This window comes from Salvelinus sp. IW2-2015, linkage group LG20 (genome assembly GCF_002910315.2).
Source record: "Salvelinus sp. IW2-2015 linkage group LG20, ASM291031v2, whole genome shotgun sequence".
Lineage (NCBI taxonomy): Eukaryota > Metazoa > Chordata > Actinopteri > Salmoniformes > Salmonidae > Salvelinus > Salvelinus sp. IW2-2015.
The window spans coordinates 18,534,129-18,554,903 of record NC_036860.1 but is presented as its reverse complement, the minus strand read 5'-3'; the positions used below and the strand labels follow the sequence as shown (position 1 = coordinate 18,554,903).

At 43.2% G+C, this 20,775-nt stretch overlaps 1 protein-coding gene across 1 annotated transcript in view; it reads left to right on the top strand.

The window, feature by feature from the left end:
• Positions 1 to 20,775, top strand: part of LOC111981851 (peripheral-type benzodiazepine receptor-associated protein 1-like) — a 168,374-nt gene that overhangs the window by 55,534 nt on the left and 92,065 nt on the right. The window contains exons 3-4 of the mRNA XM_070449720.1: positions 11,421 to 11,528; positions 17,832 to 17,960. Of these exons, the coding sequence (XP_070305821.1) occupies positions 11,421 to 11,528; positions 17,832 to 17,960 (237 nt within the window). The remainder of the gene's footprint in view (positions 1 to 11,420; positions 11,529 to 17,831; positions 17,961 to 20,775) is intronic.

The window sequence follows — 20,775 nt, the reverse complement described above, 5'->3', positions numbered from 1 at the left end:
TTATATTAAATGCACGTGAAATCGTACTGGAGGAAAAAAAGGTAGCCCCTGTTATGAGAGTCATATTATTATTATTTTATAATTTATTTGACCTCTTTTTCTCCCCAATTTTGCGATATCCAATACAGTCTTGTCCCATCGCTGCAATTCCCGTACGGATTTGGGAGAGGCGAAGGTCGAGAGCCATGCGTCCTCCGAAATATGACCCTGCCACACTACTCGCTTAACCCGGAAGCCAGCCACACCAATGTGTCGGAGGAAACACCGTACAACTGGCGACCGAAGTCAGCGTGCATGCGGGATGGAACAAGGACATCCTGGCCGGCCAAACCCTCCCCTAACCCGGACGACGCTGGGCCAAATGTGCGCCGCCTCATGGGTCTCCTGGTTGCGGCCGACTGCGACACAGCCTGGGATGCAGTGCCTTAGACCGCTGCACCACTGGGGAGGCCAAGAGTGATATTGTTTTTAACAATTTGAGCTAGACAAGCCGTTTTCTTTGCTGTAAAACTGCAAGCATGCCTGTTGCGAAGCTGGCACTGCTGCTTGACAGTGAACTTGCAGAGCCTATACTCAGATTGCCCTGTGCTCTTGGTTATATCAGCGATGAAATTATATACAATTGATCAACTTTGCTCGCTGTGCACGCTGCTCCAATGTTTCAAATGTACCAATGTAACAACAGAAGACTGATCAAGGTCTCCAGGATGGCTAAATTATATTTAAAAGACTAATAGAGGATTAGATGCGCAGCCAGAGCAGACAGAGAGAAATTGGTGAGTGATGGCTGGAAGAGGATGCAGTTGGCGGATTACAGCTGCCACACTTGATATGCGCATAAAGGTGAAGTGGGCATTATTGGACTGGTGCAGACAAGATGCTAGTTGCTTTTGCTTAAAAAATGTAACTGAACCTATAAACATTTTATAACAAGCTCCAGCCAGCGGGTTTTTTAGATTGGTAGAGCCGAAAAAGTACGGGTAGTATCATGTATTATGACGTTTTGATACCGTGACATTTCCTTGGTACCGGTATACCATGCAACTCTAAACCAAATATCATCACATTTTCACTGTTTGGGATGCTCATTGCCATTATATGATGTGATGTCTGAATGAGGCAATGTTTTGGGGATTTTAAACATGTTCCTATCCTGTTGAGAATCTCAAACAGACAGGCAGAATGTTGGATGTTTGATAATTTATGGCATTGAATAATTCTGTTCTATAGAGAACCACATTTTCTTAAGGATGTTCTTCTGTCCCATTTCTGAACAGTTTCTAGCACTACTTCCTTCGTTGATTGGGTAAAAACCTATCCAGCTGTGCCCTTCCGGCTCCAAAGATGAATCTCCTCCATTCTCCGATAGTTAAGAAGTCAGGACGTAACTAGTGAATTGATGGCCCACATCCCTAGCTATTCATCTTAAAACATACATTTTACATGATATGCCTTCTGCTTTTTATAAGAGGGAGAACAATGGGATAAACCCTAGCTTGGTTAAGCCTGTGTAGATAGATGAGGCAGTTATTTTCCACCAACAGTTCCATACCCATAGAAATATAATCACATTTCTATGTTCCAGAATGTCCCGGTGGGATCGCAGGTGGTGTTCAGGTGGCTCTGTGTTGTTACCATACACAGAGTGTACAAAACATTAACAACACCTTCCTAATATTGAGTTGCACCCACTTTTGTTTACCGAACAACCTCAATTCATCAGGGCATGGACTCTACAAGGTGTCGAAAGCATTCCACAGGGATCCTGGCAAATGTTGACTCCATTGCTTCCCACAGTTGTGTAAAGTTAGTTGGATGCCCTTTGGGTGGTGGACCATTCCTGATATGTACGGGAAACTGTTGAGTGTGGAAAAACCCAGCAGCGTTGCAGTTCTTGACACACTCAAACCGGTGCGTCTGGCCCGTTCAAATGCAATTAAATATTTTGTCATGACCGTTCAGCCTCTGACTAGCACACACACTATCCATGTCTGAATTGTAGACTTTTACTACCCATCCTAGTCTGGTTTCAAGAGCGTAGGGTCCACTACCCTGACTGTTGATCTACATTTTCTTTCACATGCAAAATGGCTCTAACAGATATGTTCGATTAGTTGATACTCAGTACTTTTTTACCCCATCCCTAGTTTGAAGCTGTTTGCCGTTCAGTAGACTGTCCTGTGGTCTGTTTGTGGTCTTAAGCTGTCGTGGGGTCTTCTGTCTGTCTGTGTCTGAACAGGTGCTATACGCCGGCCTCAGAGAAAGTGCACACTGCCCTTTCACCTGTGTGTCAATAAGAGAGGATATCTGAGAATCCTAAAGGGTTGAAATGAGGGCGAGAGCACTACAGAGAGGGCCAGAAGGCTTGTCAGCAGCAGTATTCCTTAACACTCTCCCTGTACCTCTGTGGTGGTGGCGGAAACCATACACACTATAGTGCTCCTGGAAACAAGCTATCAAGAAAACAGGCCACTTTGACCTAGATCGTACTGACGTTTCTCACCGCACACGAAAGCATCACACACACACAGACATACCAGCACCTGTCAGGGTGATGTGCAGGTTGTGCGTGTTCTTCTGATCCATTGTCTCCTCTCTCATCATGACTCCTGTCAGCTTCACTACAGTATACCAGGAGTCATACAGAGGCTAGGAGGACAGGCTTCGTCTCAATGGGATGTTTGGGGGGTTTTACAATGCTGTAATGGGTTTCCGTTAGAATAGGCCTAACCATCAATTCAATTCTCACAAGAAAGGCCATTTTTAAAATACCACCTTGCATTTTTTATGAAAATGAATTAAATTATTCATTCAGCTTTGTAATATTCATATTGTATCCTGTCTACCCCATTGATGCACCCATTTGATTCTGTTGTCGTGTTTTTTTGAAACACCTATACAGTAGTAACTAGGTCAAGTCTCTGAGTCTGCTAAGATCCATTTTGAAATGGCAACATCCCAATGGTCTTTTAAATGACTTCTGTCTGGTGAGTGAAAAACAACCAGGTTACCATGGCAACCAGAGTTGGCCCAGGCTGGTGATGTCAGCGTGTGTTTTGAAACACAGAGAGAGAAAGAGAAGGACGGCCTTCAATTATCTCTGTTTGCATCCAGCCTGATTATGGACTGACTGGTGCAGGCCACAGCCAGGCGGGGTGGAGTTTGTGTATGTGTTGGGTCTCTGTCTCTGTGAGTGTGTAGTATGTCTGTGGTGTGTAGAATGTGGGGTGGGCCAGCCTCACCTCGCCTCAGGCTTATTACACTCTCTATCTGGCAAATACTGGTTCAGGGACACCTGCTCTGCTGCTGAGTTAAATCTGCCTGCCAGCTCTGCCTGTGTGTGGGTGGATGGGTGGGGGTGGGTGTGTAAAGCTGAGAGTTAGAGGAGCAGTCTGAATACTAAACCACTGGCCCTGCGTGTACGTACCTAGCCTGACAGACAGCCTGCAGCCCCTTCTGTTGTCTGAGAGGGGTCACCATGACCGTTTGTGGAGGGGAACATAAACAGATCACAAACACAACAGACCACACACGGGGCGGCAGGTAGCCTAGTGGTTAGAGCGTTGGGCCAGTAACCAAAAGGTTGCTAGATCGAATCACCGAGCCGGCAATGTAAAAATGTGTCGTTCTGCCCCTGAACAAGGCAGTTAACCCACTGTTCCTAGGCCGTCATTGTAAAGAAGATTTTGTTCTTAACTGACTTGCCTGGTTAAATAAAAAATGGCACCCTATTACCTATATAGTGCACAACTTTTGACTAGAGCCCATAGTGCACTATATAGGGAATAGGGTTCCATTCGGAACACAACCATGAAGTACTAGCTACACCACCACTCTACTAGAAGGGAAAAGAACAGGCCACTACACCACTCCTAAAAGAGAGTCTCCAAAATCAAATCAAATCCAAAATCAAATCACATTTTATTTGTCACATGCGCCGAATACAATAGGACCTTACCGTGAAATGCTTACTTACAAGCCCTTAACCAACAATACAGTTCAAGAAATAGAGTTAAGAAAATATTTACAAAATAAACTAAAGTTTCAAAAATTAATTAAATCAATAAGTAACACAAGAAAATTACATAACAATAGCGAGGCTATATACAGGGGGTACCGGTACCGAGTCAATGTGCGTGGGTACAGGTTAGTCTAGGTAATTTGTAAAGTGACTATGTATAGATAATAAACAGCAAGTAGCAGTAGTGTAAAAACAAAGGGGGGGTCAATGTAAATAGTCCGAGTGGCCATTTGATGAATTGTTCAGCAGTCTTATGGCTTGGGAGGGTAGAAGCTGTTAAAGAGCCTTTTTGTCGTAGACTTGGCGCTCCAGTACCACTTGCCGTACGTTAGCAGACTCCAACCAATAGGCCTCCTAGTGAACAATGACACCATTAGACATCAGTATAAAGACCAGGCTGAGGCTGAGCTTATTCTGTCAGGCTGGGCTGGAGCAGGGCTACATCTGACCTGATGGATTGGGCCTTAGTGGAGTGGAGTTCTCCACTGGGTCATACCAGGACACTAGGACACAGTTAGTCTGGTCCCAGATCTGTTTGTGGTGTCTTGCCAACTCGGCAAGATGGCACTAACAAGGATACAGGGACTGTGGCTGGTAAAAACCGACGGGCTGAAAATATCTCAAGGACACAGTGCTTCACCACTGAGCTCGATAGCTAGGCCAACTCTTCCGCTGGCACTTGCTGAGAAAAGCAAATAAGTGGGCTTAGTCTTAAGCCTGTGTACGGTGAAGTAAGGCCGGCACAATTACCGTATAACCGTCTAACTGAAGACCGCCATGAAAATAAAATAACCATCATAACCATAACGAACAGCTGACTGAAGATGTGAAGTCCAGGCATTCATGTGGTTGAGTCCGTTTCTGAGGTTACATGGACTCTTCACAATATGACGAAACTTTGTTGCTCCTTGCTGAAACAAGCAAGATCTTTTAGCGAACAAGTCTTTGGTTGCCTAGGCAACACCCTATGTAGCAGCAGCACACATAGAAATAGAATGAATAGAATGGGCTTCAAACGTCTAACCCTGGCAATTTGCCTGGTAAACTCATTGGTCCACTCGCAATCGCTGCCTGCTATTGTGATGCAATAATTTCCATGGTAATGTAGAATGTTAATTCAAATGATGTTAACTGATGTGGCTCATGCAATGGCATGTATATTTTGTAACGTCAGTTGAGTTGAATCAACAAATCACAGCACATATTGATTGGTACACTTCCTGCTTTTACTTCCTGCTTCTACTTCCTGCTTTGCTCCTATGGGTACACTTGCAATGGCCACCAGTCCACCCATTATGTCATCAATGAGTTGAATGGAGATGCCCATTCTGTTGATTCTATTTCTATGCTAGCACATGCAGTCAGAGGCAAAAATGTGTCTTAAGAAAAATCGAAATGTTAATTTGGCTGACCAATAACTGTCATGTAAAATGTGCATACCTTCATTCTCACATCTATCTGCCTTAATAGAAAACTGCTAGTGCTTAGGGCTGAGAATTGCCAGGGACCTCATAATATGATATTATCACTACACTTAGGTACTTATACGATATATATTGCGATTCGATACTGCGGTTTAATTACGAGTTGATGTTCCAAACATATTGCTCACTATACACTGAGTGTACAAAACATTAAGAACACCCGATCTTTCCATGACAGACTGACCAGGTGAAAGCTATGATCCCTTATTGATGTCACTTGTTAAATCCACTTCAATCAGTGTAGATGAAGGGGAGGAGACAGGTTAAAGAAAGGTTTTTAAGCCTTGAGACAATTGAGACATGGATTATGTATGTATGCTATTCAAAGTATGAATGGACAAGACAAAAGATTCAAACGCCTTTGAACGGGGTATGGTAGTACTTAACTAAATACTTAGACCATGAGAAACAAGATTCTCTGGTCTGATGAAACTGAACTCTCAAGAGTCACCTCAGGTGGAAACCTGGAACCATCCCTACGATGAAGCATAGTGGTGGCAGCATCATGCTGTGGGGATGTTTTTCAGTGGCAGGGACTGGGACTAGTCAGGATCGAGGGAAAGATGAATGGAGCAAAGTACAGAGAGGTCCTTGATGAAAACCTGCTCCAGAGCGCTCAGGACCTCAGTCTGGGGAAAAGCTTCACCTTCCAACAGGACAACTACCCTAAGCACACAGCCAAAACAACGCAGGAGTGGTTTCGGGACAACTCTGAATGTCCTTGAGTGGCCCAGACAGAGCCCGGACTTGAACCCGATCGAACATCTCTGGAGAGACCTGAAAATAGCTGTGCAGTGACACTCCCCATCCATCCTGACAGAGCTTGAGAAGATTTGCAGAGAAGAATGGGAGAAACTTCACAAATACAGGTGTGCCAAGCTTGTAGCATCATACCCAAGAAGACTCAAGGCTGTAATCACTGCCAAAGGTGCTTCAACAATGTAGAGTAAAGGGTCTGAATACTTATGTAAATGTGATATTTCCCTTTTATATTTCCCTTTTATATATATATATATATATATATATATATATATACACACACTACCATCCAAAAGTTTGGGGTCACTTAGGTCCTTGTTTTTGAAAGAAAATACATTTTTGGTCCATTAAAATTACATCAAATTGATCAGAAATTAAGTGTAGACATTGTTAATGTTGTAAATGACTATTGTAGATGGAAACGGCAGATTTGTTATGGAATCTCTACATAGGCGTACAGAGGCCCATTATCAGCAACCATCACTCATGTGTTCCAATGACACGTAGTGTTAGCTAATCCAAATTTATAATTTTAAAAGGCTAATTGATCATTAGAAAATCCTTTTGAAATTATGTTAGCACAGCTAACCTGTTTGTGCTAATTAAAGAAGCAATACAACTGGCCTTCTTTAGACTAGGAGTGGGAGGCCCCGGTGCACAACTGAGCAAGAGGACAAGTACATCGCTGGTTCAAATGTCAGTTGTGAAGCTAATAGCAGTGACAGCCATAGCAAGTAGCTCTTGGATGTGCTTTTTAACAATACTGTGTAACTCCGTTAGGGCAACATCTGAAAAATAGCACCTACTTGGTAGTGTGTACCAGTCGGCGAAAGCCAACATCATCCACGACAGAGAACGTTTGATTTTCAAGGGCAATGAATTCAATTATCTTGACGTTAATGGATTTTGCCTTTGAGTTGTCTCGCTGAAATGTTCTTAGTCTTTCAAATGACTGCTGGACTTGAACTTGTTTAGTTGTTGGAAGTGTGCGCTTAGTTTTTTTCTGGTTTTGTTGTAAGTAGGTGCTGAACGTCTGGGGGTGATAAACTTTCAAATTAGTTATTAGTTTTGTGGTATTGAAAGATTTCACTTTCTCCCCTCCTTGGGAAATAATAGCAGCACAAATGTTGCACATGGCCTTTTTGTTATCTTCCTTTGCAACTTCAAAATAGATCCACACAGCAGACATTGTGGGCTAGTTTAGGAATGATGTGTTGCACGTGTAGCGCTGTATTTTTCAAGGCGTCATTACGTCGTCTACCTACGTTATATAGGTTATGCACGTCAGCTTTGACATCGGTTTTGCACATCGCCGTTAAACTAGACATCGGGCCGATGTTGCCATTTTTAGCTAATATCGGCTGATTCTGATATGCTTACCGATATATCGTGCATCCCTAATCAGTAACAGGGTAAATTAAGTTTAATTTAAGATGTTACATAGAATTTATCCTGTAAAACATGTTTTGTAAAGATTCAAGCTAAATATTGACTATAATTGGGATTTCTGTATTTACAGTAGATTTTTGGGGATTGACATACAGAACTTTGTTTCAAAGAAAACAGGACAGGTTTATTTAAGAAAATCTGACATTGATAAAGATGTAGTATATTTCATTCAACTGCTTGTAATATTAGGTACATTTAATATTCACAAATGCAAATGTTCTAACTCAAAACCTAACTTGAATGAATTTAAACAATATGGCACTACTTTAACTAAAATTAAAACAAAAAGGAAATTAAAACTTGTTGTATTATTAATTCATATGATGTGTCTGTTTAATATAAAAGGTTTGTATGTATGCTTGTTTGCATGTGGCTATTTTTTGTTGTTGATATGTTTGTTAACTTTAAAACAGTTGATTAAAAAAATTATATTCATAATACAGGTGAATGCATATTATTCGATAGGATTGTGTGTATTGGGCTTGCCTTAGCTGATTTAATGGGGCTACAGATAACAAATGATCCCTTCCATGTAGGACTTGTTTTATTGGCAATTGCTCAGAGAGCATATTATTTTATTGTACTGATCAACAACATTTGAACAGAAGAAGCAATCTTTTCTTTTATAAAAGTGTGTGCTGTCTCGTTAAGAAAGTAATGATTTATGAATAATTTAGGAGGCAGAAAGTGGCTGTGCAATCTGACTTTATGGTGATGGAATCTAGTGGCAACTAGACAGGAGGTGGGCGAGATAAAGAAGGTTTTTAGTGGTGAGGGAGACTACGTGAATTAATAACGTTTTTAGTGACAATCAGCTTTCAAATCAGTATATTTTGCGCTATGGTTAGTATATTATCAGAAAGTACTAGGGTAGGGAATTAATGTTTGCTTCAGCTGTAAGCTAGCAAGGAAAGTTAGCCTACAATTAAAGCTGGAAGCTACCGGTATCGTCTTGCATTGTAAACGTGTTCTAGCCTGTATGGACATTGTTTTGCGAACAGTAATGAACAGTTTCAACATTTCTACATGCTGTGTTGCATTATTCTTCTATGCAGCATGAGTGGGGAAATAACAATGCAGCCCTGACAGCTCTAGCAAGGAATGAGTGGAGCAGGCACTTTGCTCTTTGTACTATTGTGGGGGTGTCCTGATAGACAGACTTGATCCTCTCAATCACGTGAGACACATTTGACAGTAGTACTGAGCATAACAAAAATTCCACCGTATTTTGTACTATTATTTTTTGTATAAAGGATTCGGTATACCATGCAACACTAATGCTCTGTCCGATGGCAAACCCAGATGACCCTACAGTATAACATACTCTACTCTCTTAGCCGGGGGAACAGTGTGTTGGAGGAGGTGTTTGCCCAGGGGCTGCTAACTGATTGATTGACTGACTGACTCCAAGGACAAAAACCCATCTCACTTCCAGCTCTTCTGTCTGTCCATCTGCTCACTCTCCATCAGAACCTCAACTCTGCCAGGTCTGGCTGCTCCCTCCATCCCTCAGAAGTAATTTAATCAGGGATGTAGTGTTTTCTTCCAGGGGTTCTTCCTTCCTGATTTTCTGGCAGGATCCTTCATTCATACATTGAAATTGATCTACTGTAATTGTACGCCTCAAACTAATATTCCTACTTTCTCTCCATACTACACACAGAGCAGGGTGACCTCAACTCATATGTGTCCTCCATATGGGCATTAAGAACATGGCAGGGCCCCTTGTTCAACTGGCCTTCACATAAACACAAGCTCATGATGGGCTTCTGGAACTGGAAATGAAAGTCAGTCACCCCTCTAACGGTTCGTCCAGCTGGCCGTTCATTGGAGGCGCTGAGGATAGCGAGCTTGTTTGTGTTGTGCCAAGGAGTTGACAAGTAAGAGGAAGGGACAGGGTGGATCAAGCGCTAAGTCCATAAAACTTCAGAGTCCATGATTACGTCTTAGATGTATGTCAGACCAGATGTAGTTAAGATGGAGGGAGGGCATGTCGGATTATACTGTTGCTCTTTAAATCAAATCAAATGTTATTGGTCACATACACATGGTTAGCAGATGTTATTGCGAGTGTAGCGAAATGCTTGTGCTTCTAGTTCTGACAGTGCAGTAATATCTAACAAGTAAGCTAACAATTCGACAACTACCTAATACACACAGCTAAGTAAAGGGATGTAATAAGAATATATAAATATAAATGTACAGGTAACCTAGTGGTTAGAGCGTTGGACTAGTAACCGAAAGGTTGCAAGATTGAATCCCTGAGCTGACAAGGTAAAAATCTGTCGTTCTACCCCTGAACAAGGCAGTTAACCCACTGTTCCTAGTCCGTCATTGAAAATAGGAATTTGTTCTTAACTGACTTGCCTAGTTAAATAAAGGTTAAAAAATATATAATATATGGATGAGTGATGACCAAGTGGCATAGGCAAGATGCAATAGATGGTATAAAAATTATATACATAGGGGATGAGTAACGCAAGATATGGAAACATTATTAAAGTGGAATTATTAAAGTGACTAGTGATATATTTATTAAAATGGCCAATGATTTCAAGTCTGTATGTAGGCAGCAGCCTTTCTGTGTTAGTGACGGCTATTGCCAGATATGTGTTTGTGGTCTCTCTTTAGTCTCTACTTTCTTATCCGTGCTCTGAGTGTGACTCACTAACAGGTTATAGGAGTTCAGTGCCAGCCAGGCAGGCTGCAGTATGGTGGGCTGATTGAGCCTTCTCTAATGAAAAGGCTCACTCATTGAGCTCTCATCTGTCATCCACTACCCTGAGAGCAGCGTTAGTTGTAAGACCAGCAGCGTTGGTTTGAAAGTACAAACAATACAACAGTGGTTGGCAGACAGGGAGAGGAGGGAGGTTGTATAGGGGCTATGGAGGGAGAGTCGGGAGGCTTTTTGGGACTGTGGGAGTATGGTAAGAAAGCGGGACTGTGGGAGAATGTTTCCCCTGAAGGACAGGAGCAGCTGAATGTTAATGACGCAACACCATGCGAATGTGGTCTGTAATAAGAAAGTGGTCTGGAAGCAGTAAGCAATCTCTACTGCAGTGCAGAGATTCATCAAGGGGACCAAAAGACTAATCACCAAACGTACGGCAGCCACGMCACTGGTTTGCTAGAAAGCTGAAATTATTGCGCAGCACTAAATATTGAAGATTGTATCTTAAAGCTGGAATGCTTAATGGTGAAACTGCCACGTCCCTTTGGGATATTACAACAACAAAGACGTCGTTTTTTTCTCCCTTGGACATTTATTTAACTAGGCAAGTCAGTTAAGAACAAATTTCTTATTTTCAATGACAGCCTAGGAACAGTGAGTTAACTGCCTTGTTCAGGGGCAGAACGACAGATTTGTACCTTGTCAGCTCGGGGACTCGATCTTGCAACCTTTCGGTTACTGGTCCAACGCTCTGACCACTAGGCTACACTGCCGTCCCATAATTGCATGCGTGATAGAACAGCAGAATATGTACTGCAATGTTTTTACCACACTGCTTGACACACCTCACTTCCGTTCGGTCCACAAAACCAAAACAATAACAAAGGTACTAGGTGTGTGGCACTTGTGTGTGACAGTGGCACTTTTTTCCCTAATGCAGATTCCATCTTTAATGTGATGTCCTGGCAAGACTTGTAAATGTGGAGGGGAAGCATGTACATGGTCTTGATGTGTGTGTTCTACCTCTGTGTTCCAGAATGGCACTGACTATGGGTTCTTGGTGCGTCAGAACTCTGAGCTGCTGCAAGCTCTGGATGAGATGGAGAAGACCTGCACCAACCTGAGAGAGGAGAACGGCCTGCTGGTGAGTGTTTACATGGACTAGACTAGAGGTCTGGACAAGAACTAGGGGCTAGGTAGAGGCCTCGTCTAGACTAAAGTTGATGATAAACTCACAATTCTTTAAGGCAATATTGCAGAGCAATGTTGCCTGCAATGGTTGCAGAAACATTTTTYCATTGAAAATTTGCCATTTTGACCGGCAGCGCCCCCTTGTGGGCAATCTTTAGGAATCCTCCAATCAGAGCACAGATATTGGTCATGTGACCATGGTGGATGTTTTTGAGAGGGAGCGAGAGAGAATCAACTCCTGTTTTGAAGTAAAATGTTAGCTTTTCACGTCTCATGTTGCCTCACTACAATTTTTTCTCATGATACGGTAATATATACTGTATACTGACCAAAAATATAAACACAACATGTAAAGAGCTTTAGAGTTTATTTTGGGAGATGGTAACTCTTTAAACAACCGCTCTCGTGGTACCCCAAATTCCAAATTAGTTAATTGTTACATGATTAATTTAATCGGGTAACAATTAAACATAGTTAGTTGATTCGATAAATAACAGTCATCAGATTAACGAAAGTAAAGTCATGGTAGCAGCATAAACATGGTACAAACATTGTTAGGCACAGACAACAGCGCGAAGGGAAAAAAGGTAATGATAATAATTTGTACACTGCAAACTGACCACAACTAATCCCATAAAGAGATTGTATCTGAAAATAACAATAATTTCATACCTTGATTACATTGAGACAGGATCACGTCTCATTTTTGTTCGTAGGAATAGTTGGTGAACAGATTTCCTAAGGGAAACAGTTGTTTTGCTGAATTCCTAGTGATTTTAGTCTTTTTGTAACCAACATTTTTAATTTGGGCGTGGTCCATGAGGGAATGAATCTAAATGGTACAGGCTTGCCACTCAGGTCATTTAGTATCCAATGCCTTAGCCCCTTTTACACGCTGGCTGTATGAATACAAATTGTGTGTTTTTTGAGAAGTGGTGTGACCAAGATACAGATCATTCCTTACCTGTGCTCTGTATCCAAAGTTTTATGATTCTTGCAGGCCTTTTGAGCATTGGTAAGGAATGATCAGTCTCCCGCCACCATTCACTATACAGGAGGATGAGGTGAGAACTGTTTTCAAAATGCAAAGCATAAGGAAAGCCGAAGGGCCGGATCAACTTGCACCAGCTGTGCTCCACTACTATGTTGAACAACTGGCCCTGTTCACTTACATTTTTAACACTTCCTGATGCCAATGTACAGTACCACAGTGCTTCAAAGTACCATCAATCCCTGTCCCCAAATCACCTAAAACAACGCCACAGGGCTACGTGCTGTCCCCCTGCTCTTCTCCCTCTTTACGAACCAGTTTACATCTCAGGAGAGCACAGTTAAGGTTTTTAAATAGGCTGAGGACACACTAAGAAGAGACAAGAGAGGGTTGTATCGAAAGCTTCAAAGATCACTGGCTGAGACCTTCCCTCTGTGAGCTCTCTGTATACCAAGCTCTCCTCCAAATGTGCAGAAAAAAATTATCAACGACCCCTCCCATCCAGCTAATTACCTCTTTCAGCCCCTACCCCATGGTAGGTGCTAGAGGTCATTGACCACCAAACCTGATTTATTTTCCCCCCCAGCAGTCAGAACATTGAACTCCCTATGGCTACTCCAGGGACCACGCACTTTATGGAGTTATTGACTTTATGGATTGTTGATATTTATATCTATGAATTGTGGGGATGCTATTCTAGTTGCTTGGCACACATTTGTTAATGTACACACTGTATACATTAAAATTAATGTGGGTGAATGTTTGTTGTATGAGGTAAGGCTGGAGTAGATGCACTCACCCCATTCACGAAAATGCTTTGCTCCTACAGACAGTGAGTCACGTGGCCGTGGCTTGCTATGTAAAGCAGGCAGACAGACATCCAGGCATTCCGTTACTGTTCGATTGAACGTTAGAATTGGCAAAACGAGTGACCTAAGTGACTTTTAGCGTGGTATGATTGTCGCTGCCAGGCACGCCAGATCCAGTATCTCAGAAACGGCCGCCCTCCTGGGCTTTTCATGCTCGACAGTGTCTAGCGTTTACCGAGAATGGTGCGACAAACAAAAACCATCCAGTCAACGTCAGTCCTGTGGGCGAAAACAGCTCATTGATGAGAGAGGTCAAAGGAGAATTGCAAGAATCGTGCAAGCTAACAGGTGAGCCACAAACAGACAAATAATGGCGCAGTACAACAGTGGTGTGCAGAACGGCATCTCGGAAGGCACAACTCGTCACTTGGACTATTGCAGCAGACGACCACAACGGGTTACACTCCAATCAGTAAAAACAAGAAGAAGCGGCTCCAGTGGGCACACAATCACCAACACTGGAAAATTGAGGAGTGGGGAAAAAATTGCCTGGTCCGACGAATTCCAGTTCCTGTTGCATCATGCTGATGTCAGAGTCAGGATTTGGCGTAAGCAGCATGAGTCCATGGACCCATCCTGACTGGTGTCAACAGTACAGGCTGGTGGCAGTGGTGTTCAGGTGTGGGGAATGCTTTCCTGGCACACGTTAGGTCCCTTGATACCAACTGAGCAACGATTGAAAAACACAACATATCTGAACATTATTGCTGACCAAACCCAATAGAGCATCTTTGGGATGAGATGGAATGGGCATTTTGCAGCATGAATGTACCGCCGTCCAATCTGCAGCAACTGCGGGATTCCATCGTGTCAGCATGGACCAACATCCCTGTGGAAGGTTTGTAACACCTTGTAGAGTCCATGCCCCGAAGAATGCAGACTATTCTGGAGACAAAGGAGGGTCTGACCCGATACTAGATGGGTGTGCAGTGCCTTCAGACAGTATTCATACCCCTTGACTTATTTCACATTTTGTTGTTACAGCCTGAATTTAAAAAAATTAATAAATATATGTTTTTACACACAAATACCCCATAAGGACAAAGTGAAAATACGTTTTTAGAAATTTGAAAATGATTGAAATTGAAAATGTATTGAAAATGAAAAATGGAAATATCAAATTTGCATAAGTATTCATGGCCCTGAGTCAATACATGTTAGAATCAACTTTTTGTAAGTTTCTCAGAGCTTTGCACATCTGGATTGTACAATATTTGCATATTATTCTTTTTTTAATCTTCAAGCTCTGTCAAGTTGGTTGTTGAACATTGCTAGACAACCATTTTCTTGCCATAGATTTTCAAGCACTGTAAATCTGTAACCAGGCCACTCAGGAAGATTCATTGTTGTCTTGGTAAGCAACTGAAAGGTGAATTTTTCTCCAAAAATCCTGTAGGATTTTGCCTGTGTTTCCGTTTATTATTATCCTAAATACGTCCTAGTCCTTGCCGATGACAAGCATACCCATAACATGATGGAGCCACTATCATGCTTGAAAATATGAAGGGTGGTACTGAGGGATGTGTTGTGTTAGATTTGCCCCAAACATAACGCTTTGTATTCAGGACATAAAGTTAATTTCTTTGCCACATTTTTTGCAGTTTTTCTTTAGTGCCTTATTGCAATCAGGATGCATGTTTTGGAATATTCTGTACAGGCTGGACTTTTCACTCTGTCATTTAGGTTAGTGGAGTAACTACAATGTGGTTGATGTAACAATGGCGCAGGAGGAGGTGGCTGATGTTTTACAGGTTCCTAACCAATTGTGCTATATTGTTTGTTTTTTCGCATTGTTTGTAACTTACTTTGTATATAATGTTTCTGCTACCTGCTACCTTCTCTTATGACTGAGCTTCTGGATATCAGAACAGATAACTCACCTCAAACTGGGCGAAGATTTTTTATTTAATGAGTCTGACGCGAAGGATGTACTGTTCCTCCCGGACCAGCCCAAAATCCCCATCATTCGCATGAAAAAAAAACGGAGATAGAGGGGGCACAGATCCGGGTGCCTTGTGAGAATTGCTAAACTGGATATGTAAAGGAAAGAATGAATGGGGCCATGTATCGTGAGATTTTGAGTGAAAACCTCCTTCCATCAGCAAGGGCATTGAAGATGAAACGTGGCTGGGTCTTTCAGCATGACAATGATCCCAAACACACCGCCCGGGCAACGAAGGAGTGGCTTCGTAAGAAGCATTTCAAGGTCTTGGAGTGGCCTAGCCAGTCTCCAGATCTCAACCCCATAGAAAATCTTTGGAGGGAGTTGAAAGTCCGTGTTGCCCAGCAACAGCCCCAAAACATCACTGCTCTAGAGGAGATCTGCATGGAGGAATGGGCCAAAATACCAGCAACAGTGTGTGAAAACCTTGTGAAGACTTACAGAAAACGTTTGACCTCTGTCATTGCCAACAAAGGGTATATAACAAAGTATTGAGATAAACTTTTGTTATTGACCAAATACTTATTTTCCACCATAATTTGCAAATAAATTCATAAAAAATCCTACAATGTGATTTTCTGGAATTTTTTTTCTCATTTTGTCTGTCATAGTTGAAGTGTACCTATGATAGTTGAAGTGTACCTCTCTCATCTTTTTAAGTGGGAGAACTTGCACAATTGGTGGCTGACTAAATACTTTTTTGCCCCACTGTATAAGGCCATAAGCAAACAAGAAAATGCTCACCCAGAAGCGGCGCTCCTAATGGCCGGAGACTTTAATGCAGGCAAACTTAAATCTGTTTTACCTCATTTCTACCAGCACGTCACATGTGCAACCATAAAAAAAAAACTTGAGACCACCTTTTCTCTACACACAGAGACATGAACAAAGCTCTCCCTTGTCCACCATTTGGCAAATCTGACCATAATTATATCCTCCTGATTCCTGCTTAGAAGCAACAACTCAAACAGGAAGTACCAGTGACTTGCTCAAAACAGAAGTGGTCAGATGGCGCAGATGCTATGCTACAGGACTYTTTTGCTAGCACAGCCTGGAATATGTTCCGGGATTCATCCAATGGCATTGAGGAGTATACCACCTCAGTCACCGGTTTCATCAATAAGTGCATCGACGATGTCATCCCCACAGTGACCGTACGTACATATCCCAACCAGAAGCCATGGATTACAGGCAACATCCACACCAAGCTAAAAGCTAGAGCTGCTGCTTTCAAGGTGCGGGACACTAATCCGGACGCTAATAAGAAATCTTGCTATGCCCACAAATGAACCATCAAACAAGCAAAGCATCGATACAGGACTAAGATTAAATCCTACTACACCGGCTCTGATGCTCGTCAGATGTTGCAGGCCTTGCAAACTTTTACGGACTACAAAGGGAAACCCAGACGTGAGCTGCCCAGTGACGCGAGCCTACCAGACGAGCTAAATGCTTGCCTCGAAGCGGGCATAAAAGGCAACACTGAAGCATACATAAGAGCACCAGCTGTTCCGGACGACTGTGTGATCACGCTTTCCGTAGCTGATGTGAGTAAGACTTTTAAACAGGTCAACATTCACAAGGCCGCGGGGCCAGCCGGATTACCAGGACGTGTACTCCGAGCAACTGGCAAGTGTCTTCACTGACACTTTCAACCTCTCACTGACCGAGTTTGTAATATCTAAATGTTTCAAGCAGACCACCATAGTCCCTGTGCCCAAGAAAGGGAAGATAAACTGCCTAAATGACTACCACCCCATAGCACTCACGTCGGTAGCCATGAAGTGCTCTGAAAGGCTGGTCATGGCTCACATCAACACCATCATCTCGGAAACCGTAGACCCACTCCAATTCGCATACCGCCCCAACAGATCCACAGATGACCCAATCTCAATTGCACTCCACACGGCCCTTTCCCACCTGGACAAAATGAACACCTATGGGACTGAACACCTCCCTCTGCAACTGGATCCTGGACTTCCTGATGGGCTGCCCCCCAGGTGGTATGGGTAGGCAACGACACATCTGCCACGCTGATCCTCAACACGGGGTGCGTGCTTAGTCTCCTCCTGTACTCCCGGTTCACCCACGACTGCCTGGCCAGGCACGACTCCAACACCGTCATTAAGTTTKCTGACGACACAATGGAGACAGCCTATAGGGAGGTCAGAGACCTGGCAGTGTGGTGCCAGGACAGCAACCTCTCCCTCAACATGAGCAAGACAAAGGAGCTGATTGTGGACTACAGGAAAAAGAGGGCCAAACACGCCCCCATTCACATGGACGGGGCTGTAGTGCAGCGGTTACGAAAGTTTGTCTTTGTCTTTTTTAGTCCTCTACTGTGTTATTTTGGTCCAGTCCTCACCATGCCTGTACTGTTCTAGCTGTGTCATTCAGAGCTGCAGGCCTGTGGAGGAGGTTTTTAAACATGTCTCTCCCTCTATCTCTCTGCAGAGGAAGAGCAGTGTCCCAGAGACTGAGGAGAAGGTGAGGCGTCTGAGGAGGAAGAACACAGAGCTGGCTGTCATCGCTAAGAGACTGGAGGACAGGGCACGCAAACTACAGGAGGCCAACCTCAAAGTGGTAAACTACAAGCCTATCACTGTTTTGATATAGCTATTGCCTTACTGCAGGGTTGTCAAACTCATTTCAAATCAAATGTTATTTGTCACCTGCTGAATACAACAATTTAGACTTTACTATGAAATGCTTGTTTAGGAGCTCTTCCCAGCTATGCAGTAAAAAAATGTAAAAAAATATAAAAATAGTAACACAAGGAATAAAATACACAAGAATGGAGCTATGTACATGTAGTGCTGGTAATAGATCAATGTGCAGGGGGTACTATGTATTTGATGTAGATATGGACAGTGCATTCAGAAAGTATTCAGACCCCTTGACTTTTTCCACAATTTGTTACGTTACAGCCTTATTCTAAAATGGCTTAAATAAAACATGTTCCTCATCAATCTACACACAATACCCCATAATGATAAAGCGAAATATTTGCAAATGTATTAAAAATAAAAAACTGAAATACCTTATTTACATAAGTATTCAGACCCTTTGCTATGAGCCTGTGCTGTCTCGGAGCCTGTTGCTCCAAGAGCCGATGCTCCCGTACCATTTGCCGGACGGCAAGAGAGTGAACAGTCTATGGCTTGGGTGGCTGGAGTCTTTTTGGGGGGGGCCTTCCTCTGACACCGCCTGATATAGAGGTCCTGGATGGCAGGGAGCTTGGCCACAGTGATGTACTGAGCTGTCTGCACCACCCTCTGAAGCGCTTTGCTGTCAAGGGAAGTGCATTTGCCATACCAAGCGGTCATGCAGCCAGTCAGGATGCTCTCAATGGTGCAGCTGTAGAACTTTTGAGTATCCAAGGGCCCATGCCAAATCTTTTCAGCCTCCTGACGGGGAAGAGGCGCTGCCGTGCCCTCTTCACAACCGTGCGGGTGTCTGTGGACCATGTTAAGTCCTTAGTGATGTGGACTACAAGGAATTTGAAGTTCTCGATCCGCATCACTACAGCCCTGTCAATGTGGATGGAGACGTGCTCTCTCCTCTTTCTCCTGTAGTCCACGATCAGCTCCTTGGTCTTACTGATGTTGATGAAGATGTTGTTTCCCTGGCACCACACTGCTAAGACTCTGACCTCCTCCCTGTAGTCTCTCATCGCCGTCGGTGATCAGGCATGTGGTGTAATTATAAGCAAAGGAGAGACTTTTAGATTTCTTCAAAACAATTGAACTTTATTATTTAATTACTGCAATAATGGAGTTGGTAGGTAACCACCCTGGAGGTGATCACTGAGAAGAGCAGAACTGAGTTATAGCTCTTTATGAATACACGACAAACACCAGATGTGTGGATTGGGTCAAAAGGTTAGGAGTTGTATGAAAGAAATGACAGTATCTGCTGTGAAGACTGTTTTCATTGTAAGGAAAACGGGGTTTGGCCCCCAAAACGAGGTTCCTCTCAACCCGAGCCATCTCCCTCACATTAATGGGACGTGGCTTGTTAGGTTTATCACCTTAGGCATCGTAAATCTACTGTCAGTGTTAACACAGACACATGAGAGTTCTAACCCTATTCTGTTACATCTAAGAAAAATAGCATTTGATGCAATAACAGTATTATAATAATCTTGTAATTTCGCCACCATAGGCCTACCACCGTTGTGTCGTCAGCATACTTGATGGTAGTGTTGGAGTCGTGGGTGAACAGGGAATACAGGAGGGGACTAAGCACACACCCCTGAGGGGTCCCCCCGTGTTGAGGGTCAGCGTGGCAGGTTGCCTACCCTCACCACATCGGGCCAGCCCGTCAGGAAGTCCAGTATCCAGTTGCAGAGGGAGGTGATCAGTCCCAGGGTCCACAGCTTGGAGGGGACTATGGTGTTGAATGCTGAGCTGTAGTCTATGAACCACATTCTCACATAGTCTTTTCCTCTCTTGTCCAGGTGGGAGAGGGCCGTGTGAAGTGCAATTGAGATTGCATCATCTGTGGATCTGTTGGGGCGGTATGCAAATTGGAATGGATCCAGGGTGTCTGGGATGATGGTATTGATGTGTGTCATGACCAGCCTTTCAAAGCACTTCATCATTACAGATGTGAATGGTATAGGGCTGTAGTAATTTAAACAGGTTACCTTGGAGTTCTTGGGAACARGGACAATGGTGGTCAGCTTGAAACATGTTGGGATTACAGACTGTGACAAGGAGACCTTGAAAATGTCCGTGAAGACACTTGCCAGCTGGTCTGCGCATGCTTTGAGAACGCGCCGTGGTATTCCGTCTGGACTGGCGACCTTGCGAGCTTTAACATGTTTCAAAGTTTTACTCACATCGGCCATGAATAGCCAGATCACACAGTCATCCAAAACAACAGGGGCTTTCACGCAAGACTCAGTGTGATATTTCTAGAATCGAGCATGAAACACATTTACAGTGGAAGAAAAAGTATGTGAACCCTTTAGAATTACCTGGATTTCTGAATAAATTGGTCATACAATTTCATCTGATCTTCATCTAAGTCACAACAATAGACTTACACAGTCTGCTTAAACTAATAACACACAAACAATTATAATTGTTCATATTTTTATTGAACACACCGTGTAAACATTCACAGTGCAGGTTGAAAAAGTATGTGAACCCTTGGATTTAATAACAGGTTGACCCTTCTTTGGCAGCAATAACCTCAACCAAATGTTTTCTGTAGTTGCGGATCAGACCTGCACAACGGCCAGGAGGAATTTTGGACCATTCCTCTTTACAAAACTGTTTCAGTTCCACAATATTCTTGGGATGTCTGGTGTGAACTGCTCTCTTGAGGTCATGCCACATCATCTCAATCGAGTTGAGGTCAGGACTGACTGGGCCACTCCAGAAGGCGTATT